The sequence below is a fragment of the Ranitomeya imitator genome, chromosome 9 (assembly GCF_032444005.1).
Source record: "Ranitomeya imitator isolate aRanImi1 chromosome 9, aRanImi1.pri, whole genome shotgun sequence".
Classification (NCBI taxonomy): Eukaryota; Metazoa; Chordata; class Amphibia; order Anura; family Dendrobatidae; genus Ranitomeya; species Ranitomeya imitator.
In genome coordinates, this window is record NC_091290.1 from 65,804,137 (window position 1) to 65,821,485 (window position 17,349).

At 43.6% G+C, this 17,349-nt stretch overlaps 1 protein-coding gene across 2 annotated transcripts in view; it reads right to left on the reverse strand.

Annotated features, from left to right (window-relative positions):
• The window catches only part of SLC5A12 (solute carrier family 5 member 12), a 173,536-nt gene that overhangs the window by 76,315 nt on the left and 79,872 nt on the right, over positions 1–17,349 (reverse strand). For both annotated transcript variants that reach the window (XM_069738367.1, XM_069738366.1), the window contains exon 4: positions 5,562–5,629. In XM_069738367.1, the coding sequence (XP_069594468.1) occupies positions 5,562–5,629 (68 nt within the window). The remainder of the gene's footprint in view (positions 1–5,561; positions 5,630–17,349) is intronic.

The following is a 17,349-nucleotide window of genomic DNA, read 5'->3' on the forward strand; positions in this document are numbered from 1 at the left end:
GGCTTTGAAACCCCGCTACTCTGGTGACCCAGTTCAACAAGTTAAAATCATTATTTCTTTATTATGTCGCGACCCTCAAAACTGGGCTTTTTCCCTTGCGCCAGGAGATCCTGCATTATGTAATATTGATGCGTTCTTTCTGGCGCTCGGATTGCTGTATGACGAACCTAATTCAGTGGATCAGGCAGAGAAAAATTTGCTGGCTCTGTGTCAGGGTCAGGATGAGATAGAGATTTATTGTCAATGGAATGAATGTGCGCTGGCAGCTATTTTCAGAAAGGGTCTCTCTGAAGCCCTTAAGGATGTCATGGTGGGATTTCCTATGCCTGCTGGTCTGAATGAGTCTATGTCTTTGGCCATTCAGATCGGTCGACGCTTGCGCGAGCGTAAATCTGTGCACCATTTGGCGGTATTATCTGAGCATAAACCTGAGCCTATGCAGTGCGATAGGACTTTGACCAGAGCTGAAAGGCAAGAACACAGACGTCAGAATGGGCTGTGTTTCTACTGTGGTGATTCCACTCATGCTATCTCCGATTGTCCTAAGCGCACTAAGCGGTTCGCTAGGTCTGCCACCATTGGTACGGTACAGTCAAAATTTGTTTTGTCCGTTACTTTGATCTGCTCTTTGTCTTCCTATTCTGTCATGGCATTTGTGGATTCAGGCGCTGCCCTGAATTTGATGGACTTGGAGTATGCTAGGCGCTGTGGGTTTGTCTTGTAGACCTTGCAGTGTCCTATTCCATTGAGAGGAATTGATGCTACGCCTTTGGCCAAGAATAAGCCTAAGTATTGGACCCAGCTGACCATGTGCATGGCTCCTGCGCACCAGGAGGATATTCGCTTTCTGGTGTTGCATAATTTGCATGATGTGGTCGTGTTGGGGTTGCCATGGCTACAAGTCCATAACCCAGTATTAGATTGGAAATCAATGTCTGTGTCCAGCTGGGGTTGTCAGGGGGTACATGGTGACGTTCCATTTCTGTCTATCTCATCATCCACCCCTTCTGAGGTCCCAGAGTTCTTGTCTGATTACCGGGATGTATTTGATGAGCCCAAGTCCAATGGCCTACCTCCGCATAGGGATTGTGATTGTGCTATCGATTTGATTCCTGGTAGTAAGTTTCCTAAGGGTCGACTGTTTAATTTATCTGTACCTGAGCACGCCGCTATGCGGAGTTACGTGAAGGAGTCTTTGGAGAAGGGTCATATTCGCCCGTCATCGTCACCATTGGGAGCGGGTTTCTTTTTTGTGGCCAAGAAGGATGGTTCGCTGAGACCTTGTATTGATTACCGCCTTCTAAATAAAATTACGGTCAAATTTCAGTACCCCTTGCCGCTGCTGTCTGATTTGTTTGCTCGGATTAAGGGGGCTAGTTGGTTCACCAAGATAGATCTTCGTGGTGCGTATAATCTTGTGCGTATCAAACGGGGCGATGAATGGAAAACAGCATTTAATACGCCCGAAGGCCATTTTGAGTACCTGGTTATGCCATTCGGACTTTCTAATGCTCCATCAGTGTTTCAGTCCTTTATGCATGACATCTTCCGAGAGTACCTGGATAAATTCCTGATTGTATACTTGGATGATATTTTGGTCTTGTCGGATGATTGGGAGTCTCATGTGAAGCAGGTCAGAATGGTGTCCCAGGTCCTGCGTGCTAATTCTTTGTATGTGAAGGGGTCAAAGTGTCTCTTTGGTGTTCAGAAGATTTCATTTTTGGGGTTCATTTTTTCTCCTTCTACTATCGAGATGGACCCTGTTAAAGTTCAGGCCATTTATGATTGGACTCAGCCAACATCTCTGAAGAGTCTGCAGAAGTTCCTGGGCTTTGCTAATTTTTATCGTCGCTTCATCGCTAATTTTTCTAGCATTGCTAAACCATTGACTGATTTGACCAAGAAGGGTGCTGATGTGGTCAATTGGTCTTCTGCTGCTGTGGAAGCTTTTCAGGAGTTGAAGCGTCGTTTTTCTTCTGCCCCTGTGTTGTGCCAACCAGATGTTTCGCTTCCGTTCCAGGTCGAGGTTGATACTTCCGAAATTGGAGCAGGGGCTGTTTTGTCGCAGAGAAGTTCTGATTGCTTGGTGATGTAACCATGCGCCTTCTTTTCCAGGAAATTTTCGCCTGCTGAGCGAAATTATGATGTTGGCAATCGAGAGTTGCTAGCCATGAAGTGGGCATTCGAGGAGTGGCATCATTGGCTTGAAGGAGCTAAGCATCGCGTGGTGGTCTTGACTGATCACAAAAACTTGACTTATCTCGAGTCTGCCAAACGGTTGAATCCTAGACAGGCTCGTTGGTCGCTGTTTTTCTCCCATTTTGACTTTGTGGTTTCGTACCTTCCGGGCTCTAAAAATGTGAAGGCGGATGCCCTGTCTAGGAGTTTTGTGCCCGATTCTCCGGGTTTGTCTGAGCCGGCGGGTATTCTCAAAGAGGGGGTAATTTTGTCTGCCATCTCCCCTGATTTGCGGCGGGTGCTGCAAAAATTTCAGGTTAATAGACCTGACCGTTGCCCAGCGGAGAAACTGTTTGTCCCTGATAGGTGGACGAATAAAGTTATCTCTGAGGTTCATTGTTCGGTGTTGGCTGGTCATCCTGGAATCTTTGGTACCAGAGATTTGGTGGCTAGATCCTTTTGGTGGCCGGGGTTCTGTCGCGGGATGTGCGTTCTTTTGTGCAGTCCTGTGGGATTTGTGCTCGGGCTAAGCCCTGCTGTTCTCGTGACAGTGGGTTGCTTTTGCCCTTGCCGGTCCCGAAGAGGCCTTGGACACATATCTCTATGGATTTTATTTCGGATCTCCCCGTCTCTCAAAGAATGTCGGTCATTTGGGTGGTTTGTGATCGCTTCTCTAAGATGGTCCATTTGGTGCCCTTGTCTAAATTACCTTCCTCCTCTGATTTGGTGCCATTGTTTTTTCAGCATGTGGTTCGTTTACATGGCATTCCAGAAAATATCGTTTCTGACAGAGGTTCCCAGTTTGTTTCGAGGTTTTGGCGAGCCTTTTGTGCTAGGATGGGCATTGATTTGTCTTTTTCCTCGGCTTTCCATCCTCAGACAAATGGCCAGACTGAACGAACCAATCAGACCTTGGAAACATATCAGAGATGTTTTGTTTCTGCTGATCAGGATGATTGGGTGTCCTTTTTGCCTTTGGCTGAGTTCGCCCTTAATAATCGGGCCAGCTCGGCTACTTTGGTTTCGCCGTTTTTCTGCAATTCTGGGTTCCACCCCCGTTTCTCTTCAGGGCAGGTTGAGTCTTCGGACTGTCCTGGTGTGGATACTGTGGTGGATAGGTTGCAGCAGATTTGGACTCATGTAGTGGACAATTTGACTTTGTCCCAGGAGAAGGCTCAACGTTTTGCTAACCGCAGGCGCTGTGTGGGTCCCCGACTTCTTGTTGGGGATTTGGTTTGGTTGTCATCTCGTTATATTCCTATGAAGGTTTCCTCTAATAAATTTAAGCCTTGTTTCATTGGTCCATATAGGATTTCTGAGGTTCTTAATCCTGTGTCTTTTCGTTTGACTCTTCCGGCTTCTTTTTCCATCCATAACGTGTTCCATAGGTCATTGTTGCGGAGATACGTGGCACCTGTGGTTCCATCTATTGATCCTCCTGCTCCGGTTTTGGTTGAAGGGGAATTGGAGTATATTGTGGAGAAGATTTTGGATTCTCGTGTTTCGAGACGGAAACTCCAGTATCTGGTTAAGTGGAAAGGTTATGGTCAGGAAGATAATTCCTGGGTCTTTGCCTCTGATGTCCATGCTGCCGATCTGGTTCGTGCCTTTCATGTGGCTCATCCTGGTCGGCCTGGGGGCTCTGGTGAGGGTTCGGTGACCCCTCCTCAAGGGGGGGTACTGTTGTGAATTCTGTGGCCAAGCTCCCTCCTGTGGTCGTGAGTGGTACTGCGGCTGGTTCTGTCTATAAGCTTCCTTTGGTGGATGAAAGTGGTACTGCGGCTTCTGAGTTTCCTTCCTCAGGTGATGAGGTTAAGTCTTTAGGTGCTGCTCTATTTAACTCCACCTGGTGCTTTGATCCTGGCCTCCAGTCAATGTTCTAGTATTGGTCTTGCTTCCTCCTGGATCGTTCCTGTGGCCTCTCTATCCTGCATAAGCTAAGTTCTGCTTGTGTTGTTTTGGTTTGCTATATTTTCTGTCCAGCTTGCTATATTGGTTTTTTCTTGCTTGCTGGAAGCTCTGAGACGCAGAGGGAGCACCTCCGTACCGTTTGTCGGTGCGGAGGGTCTTTTTGCCCCTCTGCGTGGTTGTTTGTAGGTTTTTGTGTTGACCGCAAAGCTATCTTTCCTATCCTCGGTCTATTCAGTAAGTCGGGCCTCACTTTGCTAAATCTATTTTATCTCTGTGTTTGTATTTCATCTTTACTCACAGTCATTATATGTGGGGGGCTGCCTTTTCCTTTGGGGAATTTCTCTGAGGCAAGGTAGGCTATTTTTTCTATCTTCAGGGCTAGTTAGTTTCTCAGGCTGTGCCGAGTTGCATAGGGAGCGTTAGGCGCACTCCACGGCTACCTCTAGTGTGGTGTGTTAGGATTAGGGATTGCGTCAGCAGAGTTTCCACGTCTCAGAGCTTGTCCTATGTTTTTGGTAAATGTCAGGTCACCTTGTGTGCTCTGAACTTCAAGGACCATTGTGGTTCTGAATTACCTGTTCATAACAGGGGACAGAGAAGAACTGTGAGGACCTTATCTGAAGCCATAGGCAGCAAGGGACTATAACAACACCGCGATATGAGGAAGGATTTTAACTCCACCTGGATAAGGGGACTCTGGATTCGCTTCCAAGCCGGCTGGACCCTGCCTGCCCTGTGATCTGGTGCCCTGGACTGTGGCTGCCTGAAGTCTTCAGTAAATCAGGTAAAGAGACTGCAAACCTGTGTCCTCGTTCTTTACTGAGTCATTCACCATCTTCCATCTACACACCGGTAGCCCTGGGGATATACTTCACCTGTTGAAAGTTATACCATGTAGCTGCCATAACATCACCCCAGAGGACCCCTTAAAGCAGCATCGGTCCCCACTGACTGAATACCACAGGTGGCGAGACGAACATAAACTATATTCTATTTCCCTTTTACATGGGCACCCAGGGCCACGGACCGGGTCGCCACTGTGATATCCCCCTGTGAACCCTGGACCCGGTACCGGGTACTCCATGGCCCTGGCGGGCAACTTCTATCTATCTATCTATCTATCTATCTATCTATCTATCTGTTTATGTGTGTTTTGCAGAATATTTCCTTTGAAAACGATAAATGTAAGTGACTTAGAGAATTGCTCTATGTAAGAGCTCATGTTAAAATTGCATTGTAATCAGATAGCAATTGCACTGCATTCGGATGTAAATTGGATGCTAGGTGTGAAAAATCATATTGTTCTCGCACGACACTTGCATTACACTGGTGCGACTCTCAGCAGAGAGACTTTCGATTTTTCATACTTTTAGTGTGACTCTGGCCTTAGGAGAAGGCTTTCTAATCTTAAAAATGTGCACTATATTAATTATTTCACAATGTTTTCTTTTTTTTTTAAATTGACAACATACCAAGGTGCAGTAAAATGTGCAAACAATACCGGTGGCAAAAACAGATCCCCAGAGATCGAATCCTGTCACTGAAAAATAAAAAGAGAAGCAATGAAAAAAGGAATAACCATAAATAGAAATGCAATAAACAGGTTTCTAGTGCCCATTGGTTACAGAAAAGAGAGTTTAGTAAGCTGAGCTCCCTCTTTCACTAAGCCCATCATTTTATCTCAAAGTCAAATATTTATCCATTTCTGCACAGTTTGGAAAAAGAAAATTTCATTACATAAGAAATAGGCTCAACAAAAACAAACCAAATAGGACACTTCTCATAGAAAATGGTCATCTTGATATCATACCAGTCTTTCTGTTCTTGTATTGAGGTTATTGACAACCCATAAATTCTACCACTTCAGAAATGTGAATACTGCCTGTAATTTGTTTGTGGCTGCACAGGTCACAGCCTGCAGCCTCTCCTGTGCATTTTCATGTATCTTATTATACTGGATTTGGGCTCTCAAGCATCTTACTCGAGATTTGGAATTAATTAGATTGCTGTAGTTTATAATAGCCGTGATGGCTAGGGAAGGCAACAAAGGAGATCATGTAGATGCCGGAGCTACAACCTGCAGACAGTAATTTCTACAGTCAATCCAGCAAATCAATGCTGTGCTGTAATGTTATGTGGTATTGATGATATTATTCACAACTGCTTTTCCAAATTTGCATTGATCTGGAACACAGTTGACTCTTTGCGATGAATTATGAAAAAAGCTCACTGTAGTAAGTTCTAAGCACAGATGTATATTACACTACGTGTCTTCTCACTGTGGGAAATTCATCATTGCTCACGCTACATTTAGAGAACCCAAGCAATGGGAGATCTGCAGCATACATCACATAGGAGTCAGCAAGAATGCTGTGTACATCACATGGGAGACAGCAAGACTGCAGTATACATCACATAGGAGACACAGATAATGCTCTATATACCACATAGAAAATACTGAGAATGCTCTATATACATCACATAAGATACACTGAGACTGCTGTATATACATCACAAAGTAGACCCTGGGGTTGAAGCATACACATCACACTGGAGACACCTGGGCTGGAGCATATACATCACACAGGAGATGCTTAGGCTTCAGAATATACATTACACAGGAGACTCTGGAACTGTAGCATATATATCATACAGTATACACTGGGCTGGAGCATATGCATCACACAGGATACACTGGGGCTGGAGCATATGAGTCACACAGGAGATGCTGGACTGGCGCATAGGCGTAATACTTGTACAATAGATGCTGGGATGGAGCATCTGCATCACACAGGAAATGCTGGGGCTGTAGCATATAAATCACACAGGATACTCTAGGGCTGCAACATATCCTTCATGCAGGAGACACTGGAGCTGAAGCATATATATCACAGAGGAGACCCTGTGGCTGCAGCATATATCAAGCAGGAGATGCTGGGACTGAAGAATATACTTTATACAGGAGATATTGAAGATGAAGCATATACATCATTCAGAAGATGCTGAGGCTGGAGCATATACATCACAGAAGATACTGTGGTTGGAGCATATGTATCACATAGGAGAGGCTGGAGCATATACATCACATAAAAGGCACTGGTACTGAAACATATACATCATAGGAGATTTTGATGCTAGAGAATATGCATCACAGGAGATACTGGGGCTGCAGGATATAAATCACAGGAGATGCTTGGACTGGAGCATATACATCACATAGAAGATGCTGGGGTGCAGAATATACATCACAGGTGACGCTGGAGCTGCAGTATCTACATTATAGAAGATGCTGGGGCTATTGTCTTCATCAGTGGAACTTGAAAACAAAACGTGCTGACTCCACCACAAAGTACGCCATGACACTGGCACTGGCCAGCGACAAAATCTAATCATTCAATGCGTGAAGGGTTAAACTAAGAAAAATTAAATCAGGCTTCATTGTGTGCTATTTGATTCCATTTTGCTGTTTTGAGATAATTTTTTGTTACTAGGTAAAAGTTCATAGTTGTTATGAGACCTTGATTATTCCAGCTCAAACAAGACATGAGACTGAAGGTGCATTGTTGTACAAGACCTTGACGTACAGGCTGTTCCTGCATTCTTATAGGTTAAGAACTGTGAGCGTGTTCTTATGTTGATTGGTTGAAGTGTAACTTGTTAAGATTATGAAAAGTGCGATCTGCTTGATCCCCCAAGCAGAGACACACATCTCCGTCTGGTCATTTTCAGTTGCCGGCAACGCCCTGTGGATCAATTTCAAAATCACTGAGTCAACCGTGAAGGGTCACTTTAGATCCTCCCTCAACAAATGCATGCCCCCCAGCGTTCAGTAGTTACCGCCGCATGCGCGTGCTCATGTGGTAAGTTGTTGTCATGTTGTCATATTAAAAGTCTGGTCTGAGAAATGCGGTCCTTAGGAATATGCCCAGAGGCCGCTTTAAGAAAAGGATGCTCATGGCCCATGGGATAGTAGTTTTTTCTATTGTATTAATATGAGAAATTAAATTGATGATGCATGAAAACGATCTCAATGTCCATGACTTTTGACTTTCAATGGACAGCTAATGAATAGAGATAAGCGAACATGCTCAGCGATACTCGTTTATCATTCAAGTATCACAATGCTCAGATGTACTCGTTACTCGGTGAGTAATAGGCGGTGAGTGCTCTATGTAAAATTTGAATCCCCGTCCTCAATTTTTAGCACCTGTTACACAGCGAATATGCATGTTGTGATTGCCTACATGTCACTGTAATGCGGTAGCCATCTGGGTTGTGGCATTACTGTGATTGGCTGGCCATGTGACATCATCAGGGCTTATAAAAGAACAGTTATAAAAGAACAGCGGAACCTGCTGTTTTGAGTTTAACTATATATCCTTTTTTGCAAAGTATAATGTTGCAGGGTATATATACTAGATTCCTTGATAGGACGTTGATCCAGGGAACTAGTCTGATTGCCATATGTGGAGTCGGGAAGGAATTTTTTTTCTTCAATGTGGAGCTTACCCTTTGGCACATGGTTTTTTTTTCCTTCCTCTGGATCAACATGTTAGGGCATGTAATGTTAGACTATGGGTTGAACTGGATGGACTTAAAGTCTTCCTTCAACCTTGATAACTATGTTACCATGTTACTATATATATATATATATATATATATATATACAGTAGGTACGGAAAGTATTCAGACCCTTTAAATTTTTCACTCTTTGTTTCATTGCAGCCATTTGGTGAATTCAACAAAGCTATTTTTTTTCACATTAATGTACACTGTGCACCCCATCTTGACTGAGAAAAACAGAAATGCAGAAATTTTTGCAAGTTTAATAAAAAAGAAGTACTGAAACACATGGTCATAAGTATTTAGACCCTTTGCTCAGACACTCATATTTAAGTCACATGCTGTCCATTTCCTTGTGATCCTCCTTGAGATGGTTCTACTCCTTCATTGGAGTCCAGCTGTGTTTAATTAAATTGATAGGACTTGCTTTGGAAAGGCGCACACCTGTCTATATAAGACCTCACAGCTCAAAGTGCATGTCAGACCAAATGAGAATCATGAAGTCAAAGAAACTGGCCAAGGAGCTCAGAGACAGAATTGTGGCAAGGCACAGATCTGGCCAAGGTTACAACAGAATTTCTGCAGTACTCAAGGATCCTAAGAGCACAGTGGGCTCCATAATCCTTAAATGGAAGAAGTTTGGGACCACCAGAAGTCTTCCTAGACCTGACCGTCCAGCAAAACTGAGCAATCGTGAGAGAAGAGCCTTGGTGAGAGAGGTAAAGAAGAACCATATAACTGTGACTGAGCTACAGAGATGCAGTAGGTAGATAGGACAAAGTTCTGCAAAGTCAGCTATCACTGCAGCCCTCCACCAGTCAGGCCTTTATGGTAGAGTGGCCCGACAAAAGCTTCTCCTCAGTGCAAGACATATGAAAGCCCGCATAGAGTTTGCTAAAAAACACATGAAGGACTCCCAGATTATGAGAAATACGATTCTCTGGACTGATGAGACAGAGATAGACCTTTTTGGTGATAATTGTAAGAGGTATGTGTGGAGAAAACAAGGCACTGCTCATCATCTGCCCAATACAATCCCAACAGTGAAACATGGTGGTGGCAGCATCATGCTATGGGGTTGTTTTTCAGCTGCATGGACACGACAACTGGTTGTCATTGAAGGAAACATTTATGTGGCCAAGCACAGAGATATCCTGGATGAAAACCTCTTCCAGAATGCTCTGGACCTCATATATGACCGAAGGTTCACCTTCTAACAAGACAATGATCCTAAGCTCAGAGCAAAAATAACAAAGGAGTGGCTTCAGAACAGCTCTGTGACCATTCTTGACTGAACCAGCCATAGCCCTGACCTAAACCAAATTGAGCATTTCTGGGGAGACCTGAAAATGGCTGTCCACCAATGTTCACTATACAACCTGATGGAATTGGAGAGAATCTGCAAGGAAGAATGGCAGAGGATCCCAAATCCTGGTGTGAAAAACTTGTTGCATCATTCCAAAGAAGGCTCATGGCTGTACTAGCTCAAAAGAGTGTTTCTACTCAATCCCGAGCAAATGGTCTGAATTAGTGATGAGCGCGTGTACTCGTTGCTCGGGTTTTCGGGTGATCTCCGAGTATTTGTAAGTGCTCGGAGATTTAGTTTTAGTCGCAGCAGCTGCATGATTTGTGACTGTTAGCATGATTACATGTCGGGATTCCCTAGCAACCAGGCAACCCCCACATATACTCAGGCTGGCTAGCAGCTGTAAATCATGCAGTTTCGCAAAGAAAAACGAAATCTCCGAGCAGTTACAAATACTCGGAGACCACCTGAGCGTGCTCGGGAAAACTCGAGCAACGAGTACACTCGCTCATCACTATTTCAGCGTTTATTTTTCAATAAATTTGCAAAAATTACCACATTTCTGTTTTTTTCAGTCAAGATGGGGTGCAGAGTGTACATTAGTGAGAAAATAATGAGCTTTATTGACTTTACCAAATGGCTGCAATGAAACAAAGAGTGAACAATTTAAAGGGGTCTGAATACTTTCCATACCCACTGTATATGTATATAGTCTTTTTTTTTTTTTTTCATTTTAAAGATTACAAAAAGCAAAATGTGCCAATGCAAAAGTTATGGCACTCTGGGAGATTTGTGTGTTCAGATAACTTTGATCAAAGCTTCAGACCTTAACCCCTTAACGACCAGAGGAATTTTTGGTTTTGCATTTTCATTTTGTGCTCCCCTTCTTCCCAGAGCCATAACTTTTTTTATTTATTTGCTCAAAATGGCCATGTGAGGGCTTGTTTTTTGTGGGACGAGTTGTACTTTTGAAAGACACCATTGGATTTACCATGCTGTGTAATGGAAAACAAGAAAAAAATTCCAAGTGCGATGAAATTGCAAAAAAAGTGCAATCCCACACTTGTTTTTTGTTTGGCTTTTGTCCTAGGTTCACTAAATGCCAAAACTGACCTGCAAATATGATTCTCTTGGTGATTACGACTTCATAGACACCAAACATGTCTAGGTTCTTATTTATCTAAGTGGTGAAAAAAAATTAAAATTTTGTAAAAAAAAAGTTGCCATTTTCAGAGACCCGTAGCATCTCCATTTTACGGGATCAGGGGCCAGGTGAGGGCTTATTTTTGACACTACCATCTGAGGTTTTTTTATACCATTTTTGTGTGCATACTTTTGATTGCCTGTTATTGCATTTTATTGCAATGTTGCAGCGACCAAAAAAACGTAATTCTGTCATTTTGATTTTTTTTCTCGTAACACTGGTTACTGATTGGAATAATTATTTTTTAAATTGATAGATCAGGCGATTCTGAAAGCAGAGATACTAAATATGTGTAAAATGTATTTTTGTTTATTATTTTATTTTGAATGGGGCGAAAAGAGGGTGATTTGAACTTTTATATTTTGTTTATTTTTTCTTATATCATTAAAAACTTTTTTTTTACTTTTTACTTGCTTCAATAGTCTCAATGGGATACTAGAAGCTGCACTTGTCCTATCACCTCTGCTATATAGAGCAGGGCTTCAGTTCTGCTCTATGTAGCAGATATGCTGACTTGCTATGAGCGCCGACCACCAGGTGGCGATTATAGCGATACAGCAATGACAATCACAGAGGTCTCCTGCTGACCCCAGGTTGTCATTCCAACCCATTGCCACCCGCAGTCATGTGACACGGGTGCCAATGGGAGGAGGTAATGACTTCCTGTCTGTGGCAGATTAGTATATGGGAGGGGGAAACTTTTCAAGATGGACGGTGATCATGGTGGCCATTTTGAAGTCAGCCATTTTTAATCCAACTTTCATTTTTTCAATGGGAAGAGGGTCCCAATGGGAAGTTTATGACCACTTATAAAATGTGTTCAAAGTGCTGCCCATTGTGTTAGATTGTCAATGCAACCCTCTTCTCCCAATCTTGACATATATATGTATATCTATACATATAATTGTCTAAGGGTTTTTCCGTCTGTCTGTCTTTCTGTCTGTCTGTCTTTCTGTCTGTCTGTCTGTCTGTCCTGGAAATCCCACGTCTCTGATTGGTCGAGGCCTGGCGGCCTCGACCAATCAGCGACCGGCACAGCGACGATGATGTCATAAAGGACGTAGACATCCCGTGTCTCTGATTGGTCGAGGCCGCCAGCGACCAACGGGCACAGCGACGATGATCAGCAACGGGCACAGCGACGATGATGTCATAAAGGACATAGACATACCGCATCTGATTGGACGAGGCCGCCAGGCCTCGACCAATCAGCAACGGGCACAGTATCGAAATCCCACATTTCTGATTCAGCGACGGGCACAGTATCGACGTTGGCAGCCTCGACCAATCACAGACGCGGGATGTCTACGTCCTTTATGACATCATCGTCGCTGTGCCGGTCACTGATTGGTCGAGGCGGGATTTCTACGTCGATACTGTGCCCGTTGCTGATTGGTCGACGCCTGGCGGCCTCGACCAATCAGAGACGCGGGATTTCCAGGACAGACAGACAGAAAGACAGACAGACAGAAAGACAGACAGACGGAAAAACCCTTAGACAATTATATATATAGATATATAGCTCTGGCAAAAATTAAGAGAGAACTGCAAAATGTTCAGTTTGTCTGATTTTTCTCTTTATAGGTATATTTTTGAGTAAAATGTAAATTGTTCTTTTATTCTATAAACTTCTGACATGTCTCCGAATTTCCAAGCAATAATTTTTGTATTTTGTTTCTGACAAAGAAAAATGGTCAAAATTAAAAAAGGCCAGTGCTTTCAGACCTCAAATAATGCAAAAAAGACAAGTTCATAATCATTTAGAAACAGCAATAGTAATGTTTTTAACACAGGAAGAGATCATAAATCAATATTTTGTGGAATAACCATGATTTTTTATCACAGCTTTATATATACACTGCTCAAAAAAATAAAGGGAACACTTAAACAACAGAATATAACTCCCAGTAAATCAAACTTTTTGGAAATCAAACTGTCCACTTAGGAAGCAACAATGTTTGACAATAAATTTCACATGCTGTTGTGCAAATGGAATAGACAACAGATTGAAATTATTGGCAATTATCAAGACACACTCAATAAAGGAGTGGTTCTGCAGGTGAGGACACAACATGTCAGTAGAGTACCAATGTTTCCTGGCTGATGTTTTGGTTACTTTTGAATGTTGGTTGTGCTTTCATACTCATGGTAGCATGAGATGGACTCTACAACCCACACAAGTGGCTCAGGTAGTGCAGATCATCCAGGATGGCACATCAATGCGAGCTGTAACAAGAAGGTTTGCTGTGTCTGTCAGCATAGTGTCCAGAGGCTGGAGGCACTACCAGAAGACAGGCCAGTACACCAGGAGATGTGGAGGGGGCCATAGGAGGGCAACAACCCAGCAGCAGGACCACTACCTCAGCCTTTGTGCAAGGACAAAAAAAGGAGAAGCACTGCCAGAGCCCTGCAAAATGACCTCCAGCAGGCCACAAATTCGCATGTATCTGCACAAACCGACTCCATGAAGATGGTCTGAGTGCCCAACGTCAACAGATGGGGACTCTGTTCACATTCCAACACCGTGCAGGACACTTGGCATTTGCCACAGAACACCAGGATTGGCAAATTCGCCACTGGCTCCCTGTGCTCTTCACAGATGAAAGAGGGTTCACACTGAGCACATGTGACAGACATGACAAAGTCTGGAGACGCTGTGGAGAACGATCTGCTGTCTGGAACATCCTTCAGCATGACCGGTTTGGCAGTGGGTCAGTAATGGTGTGGGTGGCATTTCTTTGGAGGGCCGCATAGTCCTCCATGTGCTCGCCAGAGGTAGCCTGACAGCCATTAGGTACCGAGATGAGATCCTCAGACCCCATGTGAGACCAAATGCTGGTGCAGTTGGCCCTGGGTTCCTCCTAATGTATGACAATGTCAGACCTCATGTGGCTGGAGTGTGTCACCAGTTCCAGCAAGATGAAGGCATTGAAGCTATGGAGTGGCGCAATCGTTCCCCAGACCTGAATCCGATTGAACACATCTGGGACATCATGTCTCGCACCATCCACCAATGTCACGTTGCACCACAGACTGTTCGGGAGTTGGCGGATGCTTTAGTCCAGGTCTGGTAGGAGATCCCTCAGGAGACCAACCGCCGCCTCATCAGGAGCAAGCCCAGGCGTTGTAGGGAGATCATACAGGCATGTGGAGGCCACACACACTGCTGAGCATCATTTTCTTGTCTTGAGGCATTTCCACTGAAGTTGGATCAGCCTGTAACTTCATCTTCCACTTTCATTTTGAGCATCATTCCAACTCCAGACCTCTGTGGGATATTAGTTGTGATTTATGTTGATCATTTTTAGGTTTTATTGTTCTCAACACATTCCACTATGTAATGAATAAAGATTTACAACTGGAATATTTCATTCAGTGATATCTAGGATGTAAGATTTTAGTGTTCCCTTTATTTTTTTGAGCAGTGTATATACAGCTCTGGCAAACATTAAGAGACCACTGCAAAATGTTCAGTTTCTTTGATTTTTCTCTTTATAGGTATATTTTTGAGTAAATTGTAAATTGTTCTTTTATTCTAAAAACTGCTGACAACATGTCACAGAATTTCCAAGCAATACATTTTTTATTTTTTTTCTGAAAAGGAGAAATGGTCAAAATTAAAAAAAAACAGTGCTTTCAGACTTCAAATAATGCAAAGAAAACAAGTTCATAATTATTTAGAAACAACAATACTAATGTTTTAACTCAGGAAGGGTTCAGAAATCAATATTTTGTGGAATAACCATGATTTTTAGTCACAACTTTCATACATCTTGGCATGCTTTCCACCAGTCTTTCACACTGCTTCTGGTGCAAAAATGTAATCAGTTCTTCTTTGTTTGATGGCTTGTGACTATCCATCATCCTCTTGATTACATTTCAGAGGTTTTCAATGGGGTGCAGGTCTGGAGATTGGGCTGCCCATGATAAAGTTTTGATATGGTGGTCTCGTAATTTTTGCCAGAGCTGTATATAAACAAAGGATCAGAACGTTTTATATATTCTCCGCGCTCTTCTATATGCAGATAATATCGTGAAAGGCGACACTGGTGAAACAATATAGTAGTACTAATACAGTTGGACTTACTATGATCACAATAGATGTTTTGATGAATACTGAAGAGTGTAATTCGTGGGTCCTTTCTGTGTATACTACACAAATAGGGGGAAAGGATAGATGTGCAGAAAAGTGGTTTAGAGACCCTCCTGCGTCCTTTCCCCCCGACTGTTGACGTCACTCCAGTAACTCCGTCCCCTCCTTTCTCGCGGCGTCCTCAGTGTTGCTTCTGACCGGAGCACGCGAGGACCTGCAGGCTCCCAGCTCAGTGGCCGCACGCCATCCACTTTCGGTCCAGCGGTCTTCACTCACAACACACCAGCTATCTCCTGGGATTTCAGGCACGCCATACAACCCTTCAACACCAGAAGACCAGCCAGTGAGTATCACTAGCGTATTAGTACTTACTACTTACAGCATTATCTACATACTCACTGTTATACCATATCATCTCCCCTTCTAAAATTCGCTGTTCTAGCCTGAAGCTGAGCACACCCGCAGTTACAGGAGTACATGGAAATATACATGCCACATCTGCAACTGAATCAGTAGAAAGTACATGAAATTATAGGGTTCATCATGATAAATCTTTTACTGCCTTTTGAAATTAGAGTGTGCATTGATTTTCTTACATTTTTTCTGGGTATTCGACATCCCATCTACCAGCACCTCTACTTGCAGGCTCTGTGCACAATAATCCTATTCATCTAAGCCTGCACTTAAGGTACCTTCACACATAACGATATTGTTAACGATATCGTTGCTATTTGTGACGTAGCAACGATATCGTTAATGAAATCGTTATGTGTGACAGCGACCAACGATCAGGCCCCTGCTGGGAGATCGTTGGTCGCTGAATAAAGTCCAGAACTTTATTTCGTCGCTGGACTCCTGCTGACATCGCTGGATCGGCGTATGTGACACCGATCCAGTGATGTCTTCACTGGTAACCAGGGTAAACATCGGGTAACTAAGCGCAGGGCCGCGCATAGTAACCCGATGTTTACCCTGGTTACCATGCTAAAAGTAAAAAAAAACAAACACTAGATACTTACCTACCGCTGTCTGTCCTCCAGCGCTGTGCTCTGCACTCTTCCTGTACTGGCTGTGAGCCGGAAAGCAGAGCGGTGACGTCACCGCTCTGCTTTCCGGCTCCCAGACAGTACAGGAGGAGAGCAGAGAAGCAGAGCGCAGCGCTGGAGGACAGACGGCTGTAGGTAAGTATCTAGTGTTTGTTTTTTTTTACTTTTAGCATGGTAACCAGGGTAAACATCGGGTTACTAAGCGCGGCCCTGCGCTTAGTTACCCGAAGTTTACCCTGGTTACCGGCATCGTTGGTCGCTGGAGAGCGGTCTGTGTGACAGCTCTCCAGCCACCAAACAGCGACGCTGCAGCGATCCGGATCGTTGTCGGTATCGCTGCAGCGTCGCTTAATGTGAACGGGCCTTTACAGTGGAAGAGACACTGCCGTGCTACAGATATTAGAGGACACAGTTGACACAGATAAAGTCCTGATCTCTGGGGACACTGGGACATTTCCCCCAATTCATTACTGTTCTACTGGATTGATTATGGATTTATTCATTGATGGATGCTGGTTTATACTTTTGTATCACCAAGTATAAGACCATTACTGATAGAAAAATCACCCTTGTTAAACACATGCAATACCAAAAAATGGATTCAGGCAGTTCAAAGCCAAGTAGTGTGAGTGAAATTGTCCAAGCAAATAGAAGTAAAGAAATTGTCCAAAATTTGTTCACATGCTGAAGAATTAGTATTTCCCTTTACTGGAACTAACCTCTGAAAAAACAACAGCAATACCATATTTCTCCTCCAACAAAATCTAAATCTACAGCTGACTCAATGCAGTTAGGTAAGTAACTTTCCCATGGCATTTGCCAAACCTAGACTTGACCGTCAGACTTCCAAATGGAGAACAGCGATTCATCACTCCTCAGAACATGTTTCCACTGCTCCAGAGTCCATTGGTGGCGGCTTTACACTATTCCAACCAAGGCTGTTGGAATGGTGTAAGGCTTACATGAAGCTTGCAGGGAAGCCCATATCATGAAGCTTCAGTTTTTGTGCTGATACTAATGTCAGGGGAGGTTTGTAACTCCGCTGCTA